The sequence below is a fragment of the Amblyomma americanum genome, chromosome 11 (assembly GCF_052857255.1).
Source record: "Amblyomma americanum isolate KBUSLIRL-KWMA chromosome 11, ASM5285725v1, whole genome shotgun sequence".
NCBI classification, from domain to species: Eukaryota; Metazoa; Arthropoda; class Arachnida; order Ixodida; family Ixodidae; genus Amblyomma; species Amblyomma americanum.
In genome coordinates this window covers 52,394,508-52,416,745 of record NC_135507.1, presented here as the reverse complement: position 1 = coordinate 52,416,745, position 22,238 = coordinate 52,394,508, and the positions used below count along the sequence as shown (strand labels likewise).

Sequence of the window (22,238 nt, the reverse complement as noted above, 5' to 3'; positions counted from 1 at the left end):
TGCATTTCTTTGGCGACCTTGAGAAAGTTGTCGTTCTACTTTCTCTATGAAGAATAATTAGTGTGGGCTCCAAAGTGAAGTTTTCCTTTCAATACACACGTGATTTGATTCTGCAGGTTTAATTGACGCTAAGGAGGCGGCGAACTTCTGTTTTCCTGAAAAACTGAATAGCACAGCCCAGCGCTCTAGCAGACGCCAAAGGATGTTCCAGCTGCAGCTGGCAGCATGCGTCATTAGTGCGTCACAACTTGTGGATGATGATGGTGGTGAGGAGCAATTCTTAGCGCCCTCATGCGAAGGCGACGCCAAGCCAAGCTCTCTTCGCGGCTCGGCTTGGCTCGACTATTCCACTCTCGCAACACTTTCTCTTTCTTTTTTGCCTTCTTCCTCGACGCGAGTTTCCGTGCCGGCCGCCGCCGCCGCTCCCGCAGCAAAGACGCCCGGTCAGCAGCGAGCGGTGGACGAAACGGACGAAAGCTCGCCATGCAAGGTGGTAGGATCCGCCGGCCAACGGGGCAGGCCTCGGGTGGGCTAGGGCGGCGCTAAGCCCGCGCGCGGCCCCTCCGCGCCACACCGGAGACGCATCGCTCCCCTTTGTGTGCGTCTCTCGCTTTGTGGAAGCCGCCGCCGCGGAGAAGCAGCAGGCAAGCCAAGCGACCACCACTGCCGCCCGCAGCGCCACCGACCGACGGAGAGGGGCAACCAACGCCACTGTCTTCTTTTTTTTTTTCCCCTTGCGCTCATAGGGGGGGTCCCAAACAAACATGGTGGACGTTTGGGATGTCCGTACTCAACTCCTTAATTATTTTCACTCGCATCCCGGCGAAAATGTGCGCACAGTGGACCTTTGTCGCGTGATCAAGCAACCCAAGAAGACAATCAACAGTGTGCTCTACCGGCTGCAAAGGGACGGCGTGCTGCAGAAAGTGGTCGAAAGTCCGCCGACATGGAGGGAAGCTGGATCCGCTGGTAGTCGCATTGAACAGCAATACTCGATCGGCTATCCGAACGACGGAGCCGCGGTGAGTATGCCGGCCGAGTTTTCGCTCGGCCCGTTTTCGCTTGTTCCGCTTTTTTCCCAGCCGGCCGAGCGCGCCGCGCCGGCGGAAGAAAGGAGAAAAAATGTTCCGGCGGGCACGGGAACGTGAACGGCGCAAGCGGCCGCTCTCTCGCGCGGTGTCACCGAGCGCTTTTGTCTGCCAGAGGAAAGCGGCGCATCTCGGCACGGAGAGCCGGTGGTTCGCGTCGCGGTGGGAAGGAACCAGAGTCCCTCGTGCCAGCTCTCCGATCCGCGACAAAAATCACTCCAGATTTTTTTTTTTCACCTCCCCCCTTCCCGTCGTGTCTGACTGTTCATCTGGGCGAGGGGCCGGTCGGCTGCAGCCGTTGCCGAGCGGCGCAGGCGGCGCGGGCAGGCCCTGCGCTAGCCTGCTCCGCTCTCCTGGCTCCGAAAATCGATGAATGGATACCCCCCTTCTCCTGTGCCGTGCCTTAATGTTTTGGATGGAGTTTTCTCGTCGGCTCTCTCGCTCGCTCGCGTCCGGGACCAAACGGACCGACGACCACAGTGCCCGAATTCGAGGGACCACACTCTCCTGCTCCGAAATGCAACGTCTTGTTTGGCAGGGCGGTACATCTTTCCCAGCGACATTATGACGGGCGTGTTGTACCGCGCCTTTCTTTATTTGTTCACCTCTCTAGCCCTCCCGTCTTCTCCTCCGAGTGCTCTGGTTTTTCTTTATTTTTTTTTTGTTTCCGTCGAAGAAAGAACACTGCCCCTCGAAGCTGCTCCTAGTCGATTCCCGTCCTTTGTGGTCGCCCGTGGGGGTGAACGAAGATAAACAAAGAACAAAAATATAATGCCTAGCGATAGGAAAACTCGCATCGCCAACGTCCGTGTCGCGCACCCAGCAGTCGGGCAAGCAAGCACAGCAGTGCATTTCGAGCCAGTCGATAGCGGGGGAGACTCGCGCCTGAGCCCTGCGCTTCTGACGGCTGCTGCGCTGTCTCGCGCATACAGCCCCGCGACGCGCTCTTGCCGCTCCGTTCCGTCGGGTGTCAAGTAGCGTCTGTGCGGCAGCATCCTGCGCTCCTTGTAGCCGCCACACTCGCCATCGATGCTCCATCGGCGAGAGCACATCGAACTCGGGCCGCCTCTGGCTGTTGTTTATTCCCTTTTCGTCTGCTCCAGACGGTCGCGACGGGGGGGAGCACTGTCCCGCACTAGGCCTATCGGACGTGTTTGCTTTCGCCACCAGCCGCTGTCACCGCGTATACCGCATTCGACTCGTGTGCCAAGTTTCGCTTTATTAATAATAAAGCACACGGTCGCCCGTTATTCGGTTTAGGCGAAAGCCGAATAACTGCGACACGGCTAGAAACGAAAACGTCTGCTGCTTATGTCGGAATCGGGAGCTGACAAAGCCGCACGGCTTCGTCTGCTTTTACTTTTATTTTCTTCATCTCCCTGTTGTCGAGTTCGTGATCAGGTAGGCGAAAAACAGCCGACCTCGTCGGGGAGCAATACTTAGGTATTAATTGCTCGCCGGATATAAACGGCACGGAAAGCGAAGTAACATAAAGAACGGTGCGCTTCTTTGTGCAGACGAGTTTTTTTTCTCACTGCAGTTCGTCGGCAGTGCTTGTGTTCTGTCGTAGTCGCGCGGTTTGCACACGCTAGGTAGGTAGTGCGGGTAGGCCAGGCGGATGAGTTGTTTTTTTGCCGCGCCAGCACTAAGTGGTACGGTGTGCACGTAGTACTGCTACATCTGTCATGGAAGCATCTGACAAAGAAAGAACAAAAAATAAAAGCGAAGTACGAAAATAACGACGAAACGAAAGAATCGCGTGAAGTCACGGCGTCGGGAGGTCCTTATCATCGCGAGACGGCAACAACGCGTGCTTCACGATTCGGTGGTGGGCAACGTCGTTTGGCATATGCGATGCTGGAGGGTGGGGGGGGGGGGGGGATGGAAATAAGGAAATAAGCAAAACTATAGCGCCAGCGTGTAGTCTGCTACGTAGCACACCGCAACCGATCGTGCTTCGTGGACTTCGATGAAAGCCTACGCCCGGTGTTGCGCCGTGCTACTTGGTCGATCGTAGCTCGCCTGCATCGCTGCTTTTTTTTTTTTTTGCCTTCGCGTTCCCGCATTTATTTCGGTTGCACTTTTTTTTTGTTCTTAGTCATGACGCGGGAACGGGGTGCCCGAAGAACGAACCCGCTTTATCGGAGGTTGCGCGCAGCGGCCTGTCGCTTTGTTTCTATTCTGTCTTTCGCGCGCAGCACGCGTTGTCTTATCGTACTGTGTACGTCGCGATTAAGGGCTTTGGTGCCAAGCATAAACGTGATAGCGGCTGACCCGCTTTCTGGGCTGATATATTTTTCTTGCATCGCGGGGCCCACGTAAAGGAACAGTAGTAAAGACGGACTGTGCAATTTTGTGTAGTTCGGTACAGCGCAAGTTGTACGGGTACGAATTCGTCTTAACGGAGGGGGCTGGTGGATGATAATCAAATGACTAAGCTTTTTTTTTTCTCGCCGTGTTGTCTTCTGTTTTGGCCAGTTCTTTAGATGAGTTTCTAAGTGCCGTGCACTTCTCCATGCACACTGACAGTCTTTTGCCTTTTCTTTGTTTTGTGTCAAATCTTGAGGCTGCGTTTGCTTAGAAGCACTAAATTTAGTGCTTCCAAGTCTCAAGCTACAAACAACGAGAATGGTGCAGTGACTGACTACTCTGCCTTTGTGCGGACTGGTCCTGTCTATCCTTTCCTATCAGTTCGATTGTTGTCTTGGTTCTTGTGCTGCTTATCTCAGCAGCAGCCCACAGCTGTACTGCTAGCTGTGTCAGTGTTGTGGGTAACTTCACTCCACAGCAAAATTAAATTCTTACATTTAGGACCTCGCATCCATAGTGCCTTCCTATGGTGCAAAAAGTATTAGCTCATGTAACAGTGTGTAACGGCTGCTGTTTGCATTTCTTGTGCTCTGAAAGTGGAGTGAGTTAATAGGGGGGGTATGTGTTGGTATGCATGGCTAAATACTGCTGGACAAGTTGTTTGAATCCCAGAACATAGTTAACAACATCAGTACGTTGCTTATGACTGAGTGTAAGTAAGTGAGTGATTATTTATTTAAAAATAACAAAAGGAAGGTAAGAGATGTTTGCTCACCCTGGCATCTGCCATCACTAATCGGTGGCACCTGAGCTGGGGTAGCGGAAATAAAGGATAGCTGGTAGTTTGAAGATGACTGAGGGTTGGCATTTTTGGTTTCAACCCAATAAAAAAAAGCGATAAACATATGTTAAATGAATTTTCTGAAATTTGGTTTTGACTGGAAAAGGTCACTAACCTTCAGTTCCTTGGTGGCTATCAAGTACGAATCAGTTACAAGAAAGAATTGGCGAGGGAAGCTTGGCCAAAGAGAGCCAAGGCACAAATTTTTTTTTGTGTGCACTGAGTTGGGTTGAAGGCCCATTTACCAAGTATTTCACCCCAAGGGAACCGAGCGCTAGACCACGGGAAAGAAACCAGTGGATGCCTGTCTAAACTGGGTATTGAACCCTGCGCCTTCTGTACATGAGGCAGATTACCACTAGATAAGGCTGCTCCGACGAAGGCGAGTAACATAGAAAGGCTCCAGTGAGCCAAGTGTATATGTTTTACTGCCCATTTGCTTTTGCTGATTTATTTGGGCTTTTGCATAACCCTGGACTCTTTAGTAATCAGTTTTTATTCACATTTTTGTTTACAGCTGGTCACTTCACTTTCACACTGCTTATTTCAACGACAACCAAGACGTATACTGCTAGCTGTGTTAGTGTTGCGGGTAACTTCACTCTACAGCAAAGTTAAATTCTAACATTTTACATTTATCTTGCCTGGCAGTAGTATTAAATATTGCAACTATTTTCTCAAAACGCGACAATTTGTCTGCTAATTATTTTGCATAAAGTACTTTTGCTGATAAACAAGATAACATAAAGCATACGTGGCTTTTGAACATATAAGGGAGATATTTGTTTCACACACACAAAAAACAAACTCCAATGCTTTCATTGATAATAATGTTTACCGAGGAAAGAAACAAAAGGCACATTCTCAGTAAACACTTTAAAAAAAGTCCACTGAATTTTTAGACTATGAAAACCACAAAGTTCAACCCCTGCTTATGACCTGAAGTATAGCAGAGGCATGTAAGGAAGCTAATGCACTTCTAATTCATCTGAAGGCCACTGTCAAAGACATGAAAAATTGTGAACGGACGAGCCTACAGTCTGTTGCCCACAACACAGTTACTAGGATAAATGTTAATAAAATTGAGCCTACGTTGCTCTTTTGTCAACCTAAGGAGCAGCCTGGTTTTCAGAAAGGGTACGTGACAGTAGACCATGCTTGTGCCAGTAGTCAGTTTATAGAGAAACGTACAGAACCTAAGTTTATAGATTACAAAAAGTATTTCATTCACTTGAAATACAAGGGGTCATTCAGTCATCTGGCAACCAGGGTACAGAGGAAGCGCATGTAAATAAACTTGCTCTGTATCTACAAGATCTGCACAGTCGCCGTAGTTCTGGATCAAGATCAGGAAAAACGATGTGTAAAAGCTATTTGAGAATGCCTCAGTAACCGAGTTGCTGATGGTGTCCTGGTAATGAATTTAGAGTGGTTGAATTGCAGTGCACATCTGTTGGGGCCTAAACAAAGTGGAATGGTACGCCAAAATATTGCTCTGTAGAAAACAGCTGCTTTATACCTGTGAAGAACGAGATGCCTATATGCAGTCATTGTAAAGCTGTAGGTTCTGCAATCCATAACACCATCTCGTGCTCATAGAGCTTAGGAAAAGTACTTCTCACTTTTTTTTATGAAGAACATATTTGCCTCCCCCTTCTTGCTCTTCGGTGAATAGGCACTATGATGTCCTTCGTGTGTTTAACTTATTCACTGCATCGTAGGTCACTCGCACGTCACATCATTTTTGCTGTGCGGCCTCGAACAGTGGGTCACATAATGAAGCCATGGGTCAGATTTTAATGTGAGGTCAGTGAGGAGGACTTCACGATAAAATCTGTCCCATGGCTTCATCATGGAACCCAGTATTCATGGCCGCACAGAATTAAAGAGTGACAGGTTATTCGAGCGTAGTAAACATTCTTTATCATTTTTTGTTCCCTGCAGAATTATTGTAATAATAAAGCAGCTTGCAGGGACATTTGTGGTCAGGGAAAGATGTTTATGAGGTGATCAGTGAAATCAGGTAAAACGGGTTAGTTGGTAAATTCGACCCTGGAGCACCAAAATAACGCCTTTAATCAAAAATGAGTTTGTGGCACGATTTATTGATAGTAAACTGGTAAATGCAAACATTTTAAATCATTTATAACATTCTAAAACATTGGCTGTTAAAGTGAAAAGAAATTTGATCTAACCTTATGTTTGGTGCGTGATACCCTTATACCCCTGCCAGACGCTTGAGTTAGCTTGTTTAAGGGGAGCGTCACTCGCAGAAGAGTGCACTGTAGTTGGAATGTGTTCACCAAACAGATTTTACCGGCCAACTGTGAGGCCTTGCCAGCAGTGATTTCAAAGGCACGAAGAGTAATGTGTAAAAAAAAAGTACGCACGATTTTATTTTACTTATTGTAACACTGTTTCATTTTGAAATTCTGTTGTTATAGTAGCAAATGAAACAACACAACAAAGAAAGGAGCTCAAATGCAGCTTCTCTGTGTGTACCTCCATGTTATTTGTTGTGAGGATTCTGGATAGGCTAGAAAGTCATCTTGGCCAGTCTTAATACCTTAAATTATATAAACTTTTATTTCGTTTGGCAAAATTTTTCTTTTGCTTTTTTTATTGGTTTTGCTTCCTTATCTAGGTTTTGAAAAATTCCTCTCCTTTTCTGTTGCCATTTTTGTGACACCCTGCATCCCTGTTGAGTACCGTGTAGCCTAAAATGCCGCTGAACGTGCCAGAGCACCACACCAGAGTGATGTGGGCTTAACTTGTGTGCTTGACTGGGGTATTAGTAGCTTATGTGCCAGTATTACCAATATAACTGTTACAGTAATGTTCAACAGACCTGCTAATGAAAATGCAGTTAATGGTAGTTAGTAAGTTGCTAAAAGTTGCGAGGGAGTAACATCATGTTTCTAACATCACGTGCAACGCTGTCAAAGCTAGCACTCTTGTTTGCGCTGCCTGCATCCACGACCAAAAAGTAGTGCGTTATTTCTGGTGAGCGAAACATACTAAATGCTTTGCCTGTAGGCTTACCACATGACACATTTGTCACGATCTTGATTAAATGCACTATTATTGTTTACAACACGCTGTCGCTTCCTCGTGCCATAGACTACTCTGGCACAGAACAAGCGGGGAGTAACGTGCCTCCCTTTATTTTCCCGTCCGGACTACTTCCGTACCTTTCACAGCGTTGCACCTGATGTATGAAACGGAGTATAGTGTGATGACCCCCATAATGCGCAGGTCCACACGGGACGGAGAGGCAAGGAGACACCGTATGGCTCAGTTTAAACAAACAGATATATTCAATAGTTATACATGATTAAGATTCAGAGGCTGGGGCGTCCGAGCTTACGTGCCGACGACTTCATGGGGGCGATGGAGTGGCTCCGGAGTTGGGCTCGAGCGGTTGCTGGCAGAAGCTGCACGCCGACGGGCTTCGGCGCTGAAGGCCCTCTTGGCGAACGATGTCGTCCTGAGCGTGCTTCTTCCGTACTGCTTCTCGATTTTTATATCCTCTTCTCCACACTCCCTAGGGTGAGGACGCCCACGCCGGAGGGGAAGGAGGGGGGGGCTAGGGCTTTCACTTGGGCGCACAAACATACCACCGCACTTATTGTCTCGCCCCCCCTCATGTGTTGAGTCCAAGGGAAAGAATGTTGTCTTCGCGGTAGCGCATAGCGTCGGCTGTGGTGCTGACAGTTCCCTTGTCCTGGAATGTGCCCGGGAGGGCCGCCCCTGAAACCGCCACGCCAATTGGGGAGGATAAAGCCTGTTTCCCCGCGGCGGCGGCGGGTCCGGTTGGGTCCGGTTGGGCTTAAACCCCTTCGTTCTGGTTGTCACTCTCAACGAGCATGGCTCGGTAATTGATGACGCCTGTCATCTGGGTCTCCGTCTACGCCGCGCCGTCGAACGTAGAACCTCGTAGCACACACAAGGAATGTACCTCGTAGCACACACAAGAAATGTACCTCGTAGCACACAAGGAATGTCACACTCGCTCACCCTCCAGAAGAATGTTCTCCGAACATTTGAGTCCCTGCAGCTCCCCTTGTCTTTCTGAATCGCCTCGCACAGTGCGTCCGACAAAACACTTTTCGCTGCACTCAACACCACTGCACAACACCATATGCCTCCGCTGTCATAACTGGCGTCTCCAGGGGCAGCACTGATCTTCTTTTACAGATAAACATGAAACTCAGCACCCAAGCCTCTCCTTTCTAGTCCAAACTGGACGAAATAAATTTACCACAGTTACAAAGGAGCTCCCACTTCTAGCACGATCACAGCACAGACAAAAATATAGATAACGAAAGGAAGTAGGGCAGGTTCTGCATGCGCTCCGCATGCTCTCCTGTGAAGGTGTTACTTAATGACAGAAAGGTTTAACTACCAACTCCGATAACTTAACACATAAGCACATAGCAATGTTATGAGCTGTGGCATTACACAATTCTAACCAGTTCAAAACTCCGCTCTGTTTACACCATTAGTCCGACTTAGCTTTCCGATTTCGCAGCGGATATCGGCCTTCATGAGTCATACTAAGTAAGTCTGTGACCCTTTGTCTGCTTTGGGACTCGCGAGGGCTCGTGGCAGGAGCCTCTCCTGGCGTTATCTGCGCGGCAACCTCGCGCGCTTCTTCTTCTAGCAATGCATGAAGTAAATCCGGTGGCATTCTGGCCGTCACCTCTGGCGCCTGCCGAACAAATGCAGGAGAGGGCGTTTCTTGCGAACTATCTGCGCGCTCCGCTTCACTTCTGTCCCCATCAAAATCCGCGCTTTCCCTTTCCTCATTTCGTGAATACTGAACCGGTGCCGACTTGAGGCGATTTGCGTGTATCCTTATCAAGCGCCGGTTCACGTCTCGGACTCTGAAGTTTACCGGAGAAAGCTTCTCGACAACCTCGCACGGTCCTCTCCACTTCGTCTGGAACTTACGAGCTAGCCCAATCTGCCTTTGGCAGTTTTCAATGTACACACTGTCCCCCACATTAAACGGCGCGTCTCTAGCACTGCGATCGTGCACCTCCTTCCTGCGCTTCGCCGCTTTCTTTAAGGCCTCCTTTGCGATGTCCCTCGCCACTTGCAAGCGCGATTCTAGCTCCACCTTATAGTCGTCCAGTGAAGCGTATGGGACACGACGGGGGCCCTCTGGCACTTCACTAGGCTGGTCCGGGTCTCGGCCGTAGAGAAGAAAGAATGGCGATTCGCCCGTGCTCTCGTGTGCTGCGGAATTGTAGGCAAACATTGCATACGGGAGCCACAAGTCCCAGTCCCGCTGGTCGCGCGAAACAAAATGCGACAGGAACCCGTCCACGGTTTGGTTCAGTCGCTCCACCGCGCCGTTGCAAGCCGGATGGTACGGTGTTGTCTGCTTCTTAGCGATCTTAAGCAGCTCGCAAACTCTCCTCATTAGCTGCGACACGAAGCTCGTTCCCCGATCTGTCAAGAGTTGCCTCGGGGGTCCATGTCGGAGCACGATCTGTTCGACAAATGCTCTTGCAACCGTGTCTGCCTTCTGATCGGGGAGTGCTACCCCTTCCGCGTATTTTGAAAGGTGGTCGACAAATACTAAAATGTACTTGTTTCCGGAAGTGGTCGTGGGCAATGGGCCCATTATGTCCATACCTGTCCGCTCGAAGGGAGCCGAAACCTCAGGGAACGGCTGAATTGGAGCTGGTCTTCGTCCCTTGGGTGTTTTTCTTTCGAGACAGGAATGACACTTCGCACAGTAGTCTCTAACATCCTGTCGCATGCCACTCCAAAAGTACAAACGCTCCACACGCCTGCGTGTCTTCGCTACGCCAAAATGACCGGCGCATGGCGCATCGTGAAACGCGCGAAGAACCCTTTCTGTCCACGACCGAGGTATGACGACTCTCTCCCAAGCGGTTTTCTCTGGTCTCCCTTTCCTGGTTGGCCTCGTGCGCCGACACAGGGTGCCGTCTTTGCCAATGAAATAACCTAGCTGTTCGGGGTGAGACGGTGCGCCCTCTAAGCTTTCGATTATTCGCTTCAGGTCAGGATCTTTGCACTGCTCTGTGCGTAATTCGGCGGGGTCGACTACGGGGACAAACTCATCTATAGCTGCCACGGCAGCTGTGCGGCTGAGTGCATCAGCATTCAGATGTGTCTTTCCTGACTTGTGCTCAACTTCAAAGCAGTATTCCTGCAGGTGTAGATTCCATCTAGCGAGTCGCGAGCTAGGGTCCCTGACACTCATCACCCATTTCAGAGGATGGCAGTCTGTGACTAGCTTGAATTTGCGGCCGTAAAGGTAGCATCTGAAGTGCTTTACTGCCCAGACAACGGCGAGGCACTCCCTTTCCGTAGCTCCGTACTTTTGCTCTGTGGGGCTGAGCTGTCGGCTAGCAAAAGCAAGGGGATGTTCTTTGCCCTCGATAACCTGAGATAGCACGGCACCAACTGCGAACTTTGACGCATCTGTGGCCATAACGAAGGGCAAATTAAAATCCGGGTGGCGCAACAGCGGTGCACTCATTAGCTTCCTTTTCAGGGCCCCAAAAGCATCCTCCGCGTTTTCGTCCCAGCGAAAGGCGACATTTTTGGCTGTTAAGGCGGTGAGCGGCTTAGCGAGCTTGGCGAACTCCTCTATGTGCCTTCGGTAGTAACCGATCAGGCCGAGAAACTGCCGGACCTGGCGGACGCTAGTCGGGGATGGAAAATCCGAAACACACCTTAGTTTCTCAGGGTCCGGTCGCACGCCGTCAGCTGAAACAACGTGCCCGAGGTATTTCACCTCGTTTTTGAGGAATTGGCACTTAGAGGGCTTCAGCTTGAGACCCGCTCCTCTTAGTCGCACCAAAACCTGCTCAATATCGCGCAAATGGTTCTCAAAACTGTCACTGTATATGATAATGTCATCCATATACACGAAGCACAGCCTCCCCAGAAGACCTGCCAGGATAACATCAGCGGTTCTCTGCCAGACAGCAGGGCTGTTGGCCAGACCCATCGGCATTCTTTTCCATTCATAGTGCCCTGAGGGCGTGTTGAATGCCGTTTTCTCGGCATCTGCCGGATCCATTGCTATCTGCCAGAATCCCGCCGCCATGTCCACTACCGTGAAGTACCTGGCAGAGCCCAGCTGAGAAAGCGTCTCCTGTATATTGGGGATGGGGTATGGATCGATGCGAGTTACGGCATTTAGTTTGCGGTAGTCCACTACCAATCGATATGAGCCATCTGGCTTTTCCACCAATAGTGCTGGTGCTCCCCAGGGTGACTTTGAGTGTTCGACAATGCCGCGATCAATCAGGTCCTGCACCTGCCGCTCCATCTTCTCACGTTGGGAGTAAGGAATCCTGTATGCACGCTGGTAAACGGGCGATGAAGTGCCGGTTTCTATCCTGTGCTTTATAACGCCACAGCAGCCCAAATCCAGGTTGGACGCGGCGAATACCTCCGAGTAGTCGTTCAGCAAACCAGCCAGAGCCTCCCTCTCCCTGGATTTTACGTGAGAAAGATCGAACGACACCTTTGGAGCAGCCGAAGGACTAGCATGCTCTACAGTTGCGAGTACCGTATCGGTGGGCTCACGTTGCTCTATCGCAGAGGTGAAGAAAGCCAATGTTTTGTTCTTGGGAAGGCTCAGTGGCTGCTGGCTACAGTTAACCACCCGTAGGGGCACTCTGTTATGCCCCCGTTATGCCTACAAATTTGGTTGCCATACCGCCAGACGCTTCCAACACCTCGCGGTCCCCCTTCCTTCGAAGCGTGTTAAAACTGCTCTCCTTAAGCAATGTCACCTTTGACCCCGTATCTATCAACAATTCCATGCAACAACCATTTAACTTGCAACGCACAACAGGGCATGCCTCGTCGGCCACACAAACTACCACCACCTCATCATCCACTGCTCCCTCCCCACGCTCCTCAGGCTGGGGAGGACTAACTAGTTTTTTGACTCGGTATCTGGAGCCCCGCTGTCGGCTTGCTTAGGGCGTGTCTCGCCTGCTTCTCTTTGTGGCTCCCCACGGCGCACGTTTTGGCAGAACCTGGCGATGTGTCCGCGACCCTGGCAAGCGAAGCATACGATTTCTTCAAAATCTCGCATACCGCGCCTGTAGCTTTGTGGCGGTCTCCGGTTTCCAGCGAATGGGCGCTGTTGAGCGCGCGCTTCAACCTGGCATTCTACCTGCTGAGATAGCAGCTGTTCTAAGCGATCTAACCGCTCTGTCAAGAGAGCAACCTCAGGGTTGAGCACCGCTCTCTCTATGACGCGTACTCTCGCTGCGGCTGTCGTTAACGCATCATTTTGTTCCTCATCCAATGCGGCCTCCACGGCTTGGTCGAAATTGCTCGGCTTGCGCGAGCACGAACCGGCGCACGGGGTCTTGCAGACCAGCCACGAACAAAGCGGTCATTTCCTCTTTAAGTATATCCTCCGCGTATTTCTTCTTAAGCTGGTCTCCTTCCTCCTCCCTGCTTAACGTATCGCGCGCTAAGCGCTGAAGCCGCGACGCAAACGTTCGCACGTCCTCCCCTACCATCTGTCCGGCGTCACGGAACCTCTGTACTCGCACGTGACGTGGTTCAGTGTCAAAATGCTCAAACGCGAGCTTCTTAAATTCCGCAAATGATTTTGTGGATTTTACTTTTTCGTCTCGCCATGCAAAATCATGAGCAGCTCCTGCCATCTTACACCTCGCCATTCCCAGCATTTGAGCATCGGACCATCCCCCCATTTTCCCAATCTCTTCTAGCATGGAAAAGAAATGGAACCCCTGTCTTATCTCCCGTAAACGTCGGAATGACGCTTCCTAATGCCAGCATGCTTGCTCCGAGCGACGGCTGTGGAGTGGGAGCTCCCTCAGATAGACATTTTTTTTTTTTTTTCAAGCCCTCCGGTGCCTCAAGCCTCTCAAATGGGGGTAAAAGTCCCACAATCAGTCCCGTGATTCCCTTTTGATTACAATTTTGAAGTCATGAATGTCGCAGCATTCAGAGGACATTTGCTTTTGAGACCCCACTTCTGACACCAGTGTGATGACCCCCATAATGCGCAGGTCCACACGGGACGGAGAGGCAAGGAGACACCGTATGGCTCAGTTTAAACAAACAGATATATTCAATAGTTATACATGATTAAGATTCAGAGGCTGGGGCGTCCGAGCTTACGTGCCGACGACTTCATGGGGGCGATGGAGTGGCTCCGGAGTTGGGCTCGAGCGGTTGCTGGCAGAAGCTGCACGCCGACGGGCTTCGGCGCTGAAGGCCCTCTTGGCGAACGATGTCGTCCTGAGCGTGCTTCTTCCGTACTGCTTCTCGATTTTTATATCCTCTTCTCCACACTCCCTAGGGTGAGGACGCCCACGCCGGAGGGGAAGGAGGGGGGGGCTAGGGCTTTCACTTGGGTGCACAAACATACCACCGCACTTATTGTCTCGCCCCCCCCTCACGTGTTGAGTCCGAGGGAAAGAATGTTGTCTTCGCGGTAGCGCATAGCGTCGGCTGTGGTATGGCGCGCTCTGGCCCGCTGACAGTTCCCTTGTCCTGGAATGTGCCCGGGAGGGCCGCCCCTGAAACCGCCACGCCAATTGGGGAGGATAAAGCCTGTTTCCCCGCGGCGGCGGCGGGTCCGGTTGGGTCCGGTTGGGCTTAAACCCCTTCGTTCTGGTTGTCACTCTCAACGAGCATGGCTGGGTAATTGATGATGCCTGTCATCTGGGTCTCCGTCTACGCCGCGCCGTGGAACGTGGAACCTCGTAGCACACACAAGGAATGTACCTCGTAGCACACACAAGGAATGTACCTCGTAGCACACAAGGAATGTCACAATAGTGACAGTAAATTTAGATTATGGGAAGGTATTGCCAGGGTAAAAATTGTGTGGATTGTACTTGGCAGGTACTCTCGGGTCATGAGCAGCTCCTTACTGATATACTGAGGCTGAGAAATGGATAATTCATGTATTTCATAAATGCTTACCTGTGCAGGGTAGAATGGCTTTGAAAAGGTGCTTGAAATTGAGTTAAGGACAATGTGGCAAGCTACCGAAAATAATGGGGGTATCATAGAGACAGAAAAGTAGCAGCATGGATTAGGTAACAGATGCAAATGAGTGCTATCATAATGTCATGGGGAGGCAATGGACTTGGACATAGCAGGTAATGCAGGAAACTTAAAACTGGTTGTCAGTTAAATCTAGTTGTCAGGACTGATATCTAAGGAAATTGAATGTGGTTAGTAGCAGCAGAGGATCTGGCGGCAGGTATCGTGTCTTCCAGTAAGTTTTCTCCATGATTTCCATCCGCTTTCCATATGGTTTCCGTGTGATGCACATGGCATCATGGCACCCATATATATTTGAACCTCTTATGTGTGCTCTGCCAGTGTTGTCTATATAGGTTCTATATCTATTTCAGCCATGCAAAAACAAAAGAAAAAACTTGGAAAAAGGGAGCCTTCTTACCACCCTCTTTTTAGGGGGGTGGGGGGGGGGGGGGGGGTTCTGAGGTGAAACTCAATTTGTTTCATGCAGAGGAATGAAATTTTTCATGCTTGTTGGAAAGTCCACTGATTTTTTAAATACGAAATTGTGCTGAAATATCCTCGGTATATTTGACATTATAAATTTATATATGCTTCATTGCTACACCAAACTTGCAGAAAGCCTGGTGTGACAATAAAACATGGTAGGAGCCTATGGGCACTCTTAAATTCTATCTTAAGAAATGGTTGATGCAGTGACATTCTCCAAATCTTTTTAGCAGCTACATTTTTTTCTACACAAAATGTTATGTCCACGCTTGCATAATGCACTCATTGTCATGTTAAATTAATGACAGATGAAAAGATATGAAAAGGTAATTTAGAAATATGGGAACGTCACTGCATAAAATATTTATGAAGGAACACAGTGCAACAAATCGCACGAAAATCTGTGAAGCCATTATTGTGCTAAGCTTCCTGCGAGCAGGGCAGTCAGGTCGAAAAACGCTTTTGAGAGAACTGGCATTTTCACGGAGATATCAGCCAATTTTTTTAAACCTTCGGTCGCAAACACCTTTTTAAAGTCACCTCTGGGCTGTTTTCAGGGAAAGTTTTTCGGGCTATAAGTAGAGAGACATTATAAATACGAAATCTGGTGCTTCCTAAATTTGATTCTTTTGTCAAGATTTTTGTGGTTTGAAAGCTGTGTCCCCCTTAAAGAAGAAAATCCGATAGTATTTGAAAGTTGCCCTGTCCCCAAAAATTCCAAAGAACCTCCAAAATTTTGGAAGTAAGCTCACTACAGAAAATGGATTACAAAGCTGCCACGGTGGCTCAGTGGTTTTGACTCTCAGCTGCTGACCCGAAAGGCGCGGGTTTGATCCCTACCGCGGTGGTTGCATTTTGATGGAGGAGAAATGCTAGAGGCCAGTGTAGTGTGCGTTATCAGTGCATATTAAAGAACTCCAGGTGGTCGAAATTTCCGGAGCCCTTCACTGTACAGTGTCCCTCATAGCCTGAGTCACATTAGGACTTAAACTCTCAAGACAAAAGTTATCCCTCAAGAGAAAATTATGCAGCAGCTGTATCTTTCTGGTACTCACTTATGGGGCAGAAACGTGAAGGCTAACAAAAAGGGTCCAGCTTAAGTTAAGGACGACGCAGTGAGTTATGGAAAGAAAAATGATAGGTGTAACGTTAAGAGACGGGAAGCATGCAGAGCGGGTGAGGGAACAAGCGCGTGTTAATGACATCTTAGTTGAAATCAAGAGAAAGGTATGGGCTTGGGCAGGGCATATAATGTGAAGGAAAGATAACTGTCGGTCCTTAAGGGTAACAGAGTGGATTCCAAGAGAAGGCAAGTGTAGCAGGGGGCGGCACAAAGTTAGGTGGTAGGATGAGATTAAGAAGCTTGCGGGCATGCAGTGGCTGCAGCTAGCAAAGGACAGGGTTAATTGAAGGGACATGGGAGAGGCCTTTGTCCTGCAGTGGGCGTAGGCAGGCTGATGATGAAACCAAACGAAATGGATTACGTTGAATTAATGGAGACTTGAGGGTGGATTTGTTGTGGATTAGTGGATCAGATTAGTGTAATCCCACATGATAATACAGTGAAAGGTACTTGAACATTCTAGTCCTCAGATTTTCAAATTTGGCAATGCTGGTGATGTCACAGCCCTCTTGACCAATTGGGGAATTTTGTTATAGAGAAGCTGGTAATTTTTCGGATGACGACAACTGAAATGCTATTGCATTAAAAAATAGACTCAATGTTAATTTCCAGTGAGCTATACAGAAAACCCAGAATTATTGGAATCACCATGCATGATGTTTCACAGGTTGGGAGGCAACTCTGCTGCCATGTGCTGACTGTGGCTGGCAAGGGACATGACTAGCTGTAATTTTTTGGGAGGGGCCTTTCTCTTATGGTGGATTTGGCCTGGGTGATGGTAGTGGTGACGTGGTTGAATTTAAGTTGAGTTTGGAAATTTAGTGAGGTTAGAAAAAGTTGTATATTGCTGACTCATATTAATTGAAAATTACATACCTAATGCTTCCAGTTCATTGCAGCAAATTTTAAAATTTCACCGTGCCTGCTATGTTTTCAACCCATCTCAGAAATGCATGGTTACCGCAGTATATTTAGTTAACCCAAAAAAAAGCACTAATCCAGAGGTTCAGAGCCTAGCAAAATCGTCTCTTGCCGATTGTTTGTCCGAGAAGCGCAAGCGCTCCGTCCCGCGGCACTGCCTGCTCATCGTCATCTTCTGCGTGGCACAAATCCATGCTTTCGTGCTGATTCGAGTGTAGTAAACATTATTTGTTCCCTGCAGAATTATTATAATAATAAAGCAGCTTGCAGGGACATTTGTGGTCAGGGAAAGATGTTTATGAGGTGATCAGTGAAATCAGGTAAAATGGGTTAGTTGGTAAATTCGACCCTGGAGCACACAATTAACGCCTTTAATCAAAAATGAGTTTGTGGCACGATTTATTGATAGTAAACTGGCTTCTAGTGACTGTCTGCTGTTAAGTCCCATGTGATACTGTTGAATGCAATGCCCTCGCCTTTTGTGGCCTCCTTGCATGCAGCTTTTTTTGGGAGGATTAAAACTTTTTTTTCGTAAGCTCTTCACTTTAAACATAAAGAAGTAAAAAATCTGGAAGAAGTTAGGAGCAAGGTAAAGCAATGAGCATGCATATATGTAATGGGCTTTCTACTAGTGTTACTTGTTACCTAATAACATCGCATGGACCAAAAAGTTTTTAAAAATCACTTCATGCATATGGGATTATGTTTCAATGCGTGGTGTTCACTTCACTTGTAATTGTACATATTTTATGATAGTGCACACAAACATCTTCATATATTTCGCTGTTCATGGAGGGTGCGTAGGAAGTGCAGTGCACCCCAGGCATTCTCCTCCTCCTCCTCCCAGACATTGAAGTGAACGCACTAGGGAACGTCTTTCTGCCAAAATTTAGTCATGGCTATTTTGAAAAGAGCATTTTTCGCCCCGTCAAGTGACCAGTCCAGCTGCACTGAAAAATTATGTAGATGAGGTGTGTCGTATGTGGCAGACCTTTCTTTGCTTGTAGTTAGGGTTTGGCCATGAAGAGATGAAAGGTTTGGCCTGTGCTTTCATGATTTTTCAAAACCTCTGACCAATTTCAAAGGTGCTGATCATAATGAAGCTAAGTTTTAAATGCTGTATAAATAATGCTCTGCATGCATGCTTCATTAGCTCCAACTTTTTTGTTTTTTATTGTCCACTTCTTGTATGAATGTATCAAAGGAATTTATAAAGGCAGATTTACGTTCCTTATCGTTGCATTTTCAAAGTTATTCATTTCTATTAAAGAGACTTTTTCGACCATATTTTATTTTTAGCACTTGAAAGCTCCTTGCCCAAATAGATGCATACCTGGCTGTGGGGCTGAGATGCACAGCAGAATAGTTTAAAATGTAATTTTTCTGTACGGGGATGTTGCTTTTCCTTGGTGGTCAATTCCAGCAAAACCTGATGATAAAGTCCTGCCTGTTGCCTAGGCAACGGGCACTGGCAGCAACAAGCAGGACATTAACGAGATGCATAGGCATTATCAAAACTACAGTTCAGAGCACCAAGGCATTTTTTAAAAATGACTAAAATAATATGCGAGCATAGTGCCACTTTGGTGTGGCTAGTGCTTATGATGAAAACCAACATGCTTTGTGGCACATGCACCATTGCGAACAGCACGCTCATGGTTCTTGTCTCGATTTAACATATTTCTTAAAAGAACTGTTGAGCATCAATATTTTGTGTCAGAGTGACTGCACATTTAGCTCACATTTGACATTATGCTAGAACTTGACAAGAAAAAGTTCGGCTTGTCAGCATTAATTTAAATACATATCTCAAGTCTTGGTGGTCACGTAAATGTACACACAAAACCTGGCTGCCATAGGTCCATTTTCAGTTTTCTCCATGCTCTCTGCTATGGGTCTCCAGGCCTACATAAACATGCAACAGTGTTTTATGGCATATATTTAGTGAACTGCATGCACAACAGAGTGCATATTTAAATCAAAATTACTAGAAATATTATGGAAAAGCACGAAAGACTTGGGGGCTGTTTGACTGCTGGTAGCAGAAATCTGGTTTAGACAAATCAGCCAAGTTGGGAGGTTGCTCAGAGCACCCCTTTTGAAAAGCTGACTGTGTGGGAGCACAGTGAGTACTGTCTTGACTTGCACTAGCTCTTAGGCAGTGGGAGTGATGCAGTTTCTAAGAATTTCGTATGAGAGAAATGTGCATTATAACTTACGGAGGGTCTGATGGGGATGTAAGGGAGTTTTAGGATTTTCTAAGGAAGCAGCAGAAATGAAACAAATGTTTGGCTTGTGTGATGCATAATTTAAGCCAAAAACTGCAATTTTAAAGAATAGCACTTTGTTGTGCAGCTCATGCTGTGGATTTAATAATGCAGGCAAAGTTTTTTCCCATATTAAACTGGCAGCCTTATTTAGGTGCTGTATCACACAGCACAGGGTTGTGATGTGGGTTGTTCTTTTTTTTTCTTGTACCTTGTTAGGTGGCAGTTGTTGGCTGTTTTGATTATTGTAATCTTGAGATAGGAGTAGCCAGAAGTGTCATATTTCTTAATGTACGTGTGATACCTTGCATCAGGAATGTTCTTTGGTGGTCATTTTTGCACAGAGGTGGCGCTACTACTCATGGCTATGTTGAACTGTGCAATCCACTCCTATATGAAGGGGAACAGTTGATGATGCCCGTACCAAACTGTAGCTTTACTTCTTTGTTGAACCTGAGAAAAAGTCCGCGAGGCTTAATCGTCCATGTGGAAACTACCTGGAAAGTATGAAAAAGTCTGTACTCCACTTGTACATGGGGAGGAATGGTTGGTTGCTTTCCAATGAAATGTTCCCTTCCAAATTTGTTCAAGCTATTTGGTCAAATCATCCCAGGTGAAGTGACATTACAATTTTCTTTTGTTGACAAAGCAAGGAAGGTCACAGAACTTTGCAGTGTACAGCACTGTTGCCACTTGCCACTTCTCTGTGAGATTGGAGCACGTGGAAGTGAGCTCGTAAGGCTGCAAGGCCATTATTATCTGTCTTGATTAGTGATGTACTCTCAATATCTCACGGTGAATAAAAGACAGTGGTTTGTTACTGTAGCATGTTAGCTGGACTGAAAAGTAACAGCATTCGCATTGTGTGCAGCCAGTCTTGCGTATAGCAGACATCAGCGCATGTTCAGTCCTGACGTATTGCGGTCCCCTGTTGGTGCAGGCCGATGGTTGGCATAAGTTGAGAGGGCATCCCGACGAGAACTCGACTGGCAAGCCTCTGGCCATCGCAGACGGCCGTTCGCCGCCCCCACCTTTCCCCACGGGAGCGACAGATGCGTCTGGTAAGCCAGGATTCCCGTTTATGCACCGGTTGTGCGTGCGCGTGTGCGTGTGCGTGCGTGTGTGTGTGTATGAGAGAGAGAGAGAGAACAGTGCAACCTTATTTCACAGTGCACATTTAGCAAGCGTGTTGTGGCAGGGAGAAATGAAAATTTGCTTGCACCTTTTTGGAATGCGTTTGTTGCATTCGTAGCGGCTCAGTGAAAGCATAGGTAAAGTATTTACTAGAAACCTCGAGGCTACTGACAGTGTTTAATGCGAAAGCATTATATGGCTTATTGGCCATGAAACCCGGCGTCGGCGTTGGCCAGCAACAGTGGTTCCAAAAATCTGAGCCTGTCTGGGCCTGCCTGCCTTTGTTTTCACGCTGCGGAGGCATTACTTCAACATCACAATGACTATTTCAAATGTACAAGAGCCTCAGAGCAGGATGTTGTTAGCATGCGTGGCATAGATACAAAGATACCAATAAGACATTTGGTCAGTATTGTTGTTTTTCCCTCCTGCTTTGGGAACATATTTTTTGAAGTTATCCTTAAATATAAGCCATGTAATAAGTAGCAAGTTAAAAAAAAATGGTTATCATCGGTGAACTGGAAGCAATGCTCTTGAATAAGCGCAAGGTAAGATATCCGCTAGTTTGTGTGTGTTCAAAAGCATTGCGCACTGCATAAGTATATTCTCTATAAAGTTCATTTTCAGGTCAAAATTGGGTTTAACACGATTGTTAAAAAGGTTTTTTTTTTTTTTTGAGTGCAAGAAATGTGTAAATCTGGGTTTTAACCAAAAACGAATTGCCCTGTGTATATGTTTATCATCTTTATACTGCACTAACTGCCAGGCAGTTTTATGTAATCAGTTGCTATTTGAACTGCTGCACATTCAAAATTGGCTGCCTTTATTAGGCAGGTGCACATAAATGTTCAAGTCACACCTGTTCTGTGTTGACAGAAGAGCTGCACTGCAACTGCCACATGGCAGTGGCATCCATAATGCTGAGAGCAAATGAAATAATAAGCACATGTTGCATGAATGTCTGATGTTACCCCTGCAGGCAGACAGTTTACCCTCCCCTGCTGATAGAAGCAGGTGCAGCTTTAATATTAGCATTTATATAATTACAGGACACTGAGAGGTAAACAAGTAAGTACTCTGTCGTACATCAGCCAGATGGCTTCGATTCTTCTACAAGCATAGGTCATAGCTGGGTTGCAATTCTACAGCGTTATCACTTGTCAGCTCATTGATAGGACAGGGGGTCATATTTCATCCACTGTTTCAGCACTGAGGGAACTGCAGTAGTGGTGATCGCTCAGCACACAGTCATTGTGGCCTCAGTTATTTGAACTTTATTATACTCCCTCAGTAACTGTCAAGAGGAAAGCACATAGCAGTTGTATCTTGCCAGTTTTTTTTTTATGGGCTGGAAACTACGAGGCTAACGAAAAGGCTTGGATCTAAATTGAAGACCATGCAGCAAGCTGAGGCAAAGAAAATGGTAGGTGTAACGTTAAGAGACGGGAAGAGAGCAGAGTGAGTCTGGGAACAAATGCCAGTTAATGACATCCTAGTCGGAAATCAAGATGAAATGGGCGTGGGTGGGGCAAGTAATGCAGAGAACACGTGACTGGTTGTCCTTTAGGATAGCGCAGTGAATTCCAAGAGAAGGCAAGTGTAGCAGGAGCTGGCAGAGCGTCAGGTGCACGGATGAGATAGGTAAGTTCGTGGGGATAAGGTGGTTGCAGCTGGCACGGGACGGTTAATTTGGATGTATGGGAGATGCCTTTGTCCAGCAGTGGACGTAGTTGGGCTGATGATGATGATATATAGTCAAGAATATAGTCAAAGATCCTCTGTAGTTAGGATTTTAGGCTAAATGTGCGGTATTTCGTTCATTGCCGGGGTCATTGTGCGTACTAAAGGAGAGAAACTCTTTATTGAATAGCAGAGATTTTAGCTGTCGTGCTACTCTGCGTGGGGAAGGGAATTGGTGATAGAAAGGTGGAGAAAAAAAAACTAAAAATGCAAAGAATAATAAATAAATGGGCATTCAGTTTGGGTTGAGATGCATCAGTGAGTAACGCTTCGAGATATTAAGTCATGAATTGCAG

At 47.5% G+C, this 22,238-nt stretch overlaps 1 protein-coding gene across 1 annotated transcript in view; it reads left to right on the top strand.

Annotated features, from left to right (window-relative positions):
* The first annotated feature begins 390 nt into the window (after positions 1 to 390).
* LOC144110440 (uncharacterized) overlaps positions 391 to 22,238 on the top strand; it is a 50,686-nt gene continuing 28,838 nt past the window's right edge. The window contains exons 1-2 of the mRNA XM_077643337.1: positions 391 to 1,022; positions 20,009 to 20,129. Of these exons, the coding sequence (XP_077499463.1) occupies positions 765 to 1,022; positions 20,009 to 20,129 (379 nt within the window). The 5' untranslated portion in view covers positions 391 to 764. The remainder of the gene's footprint in view (positions 1,023 to 20,008; positions 20,130 to 22,238) is intronic.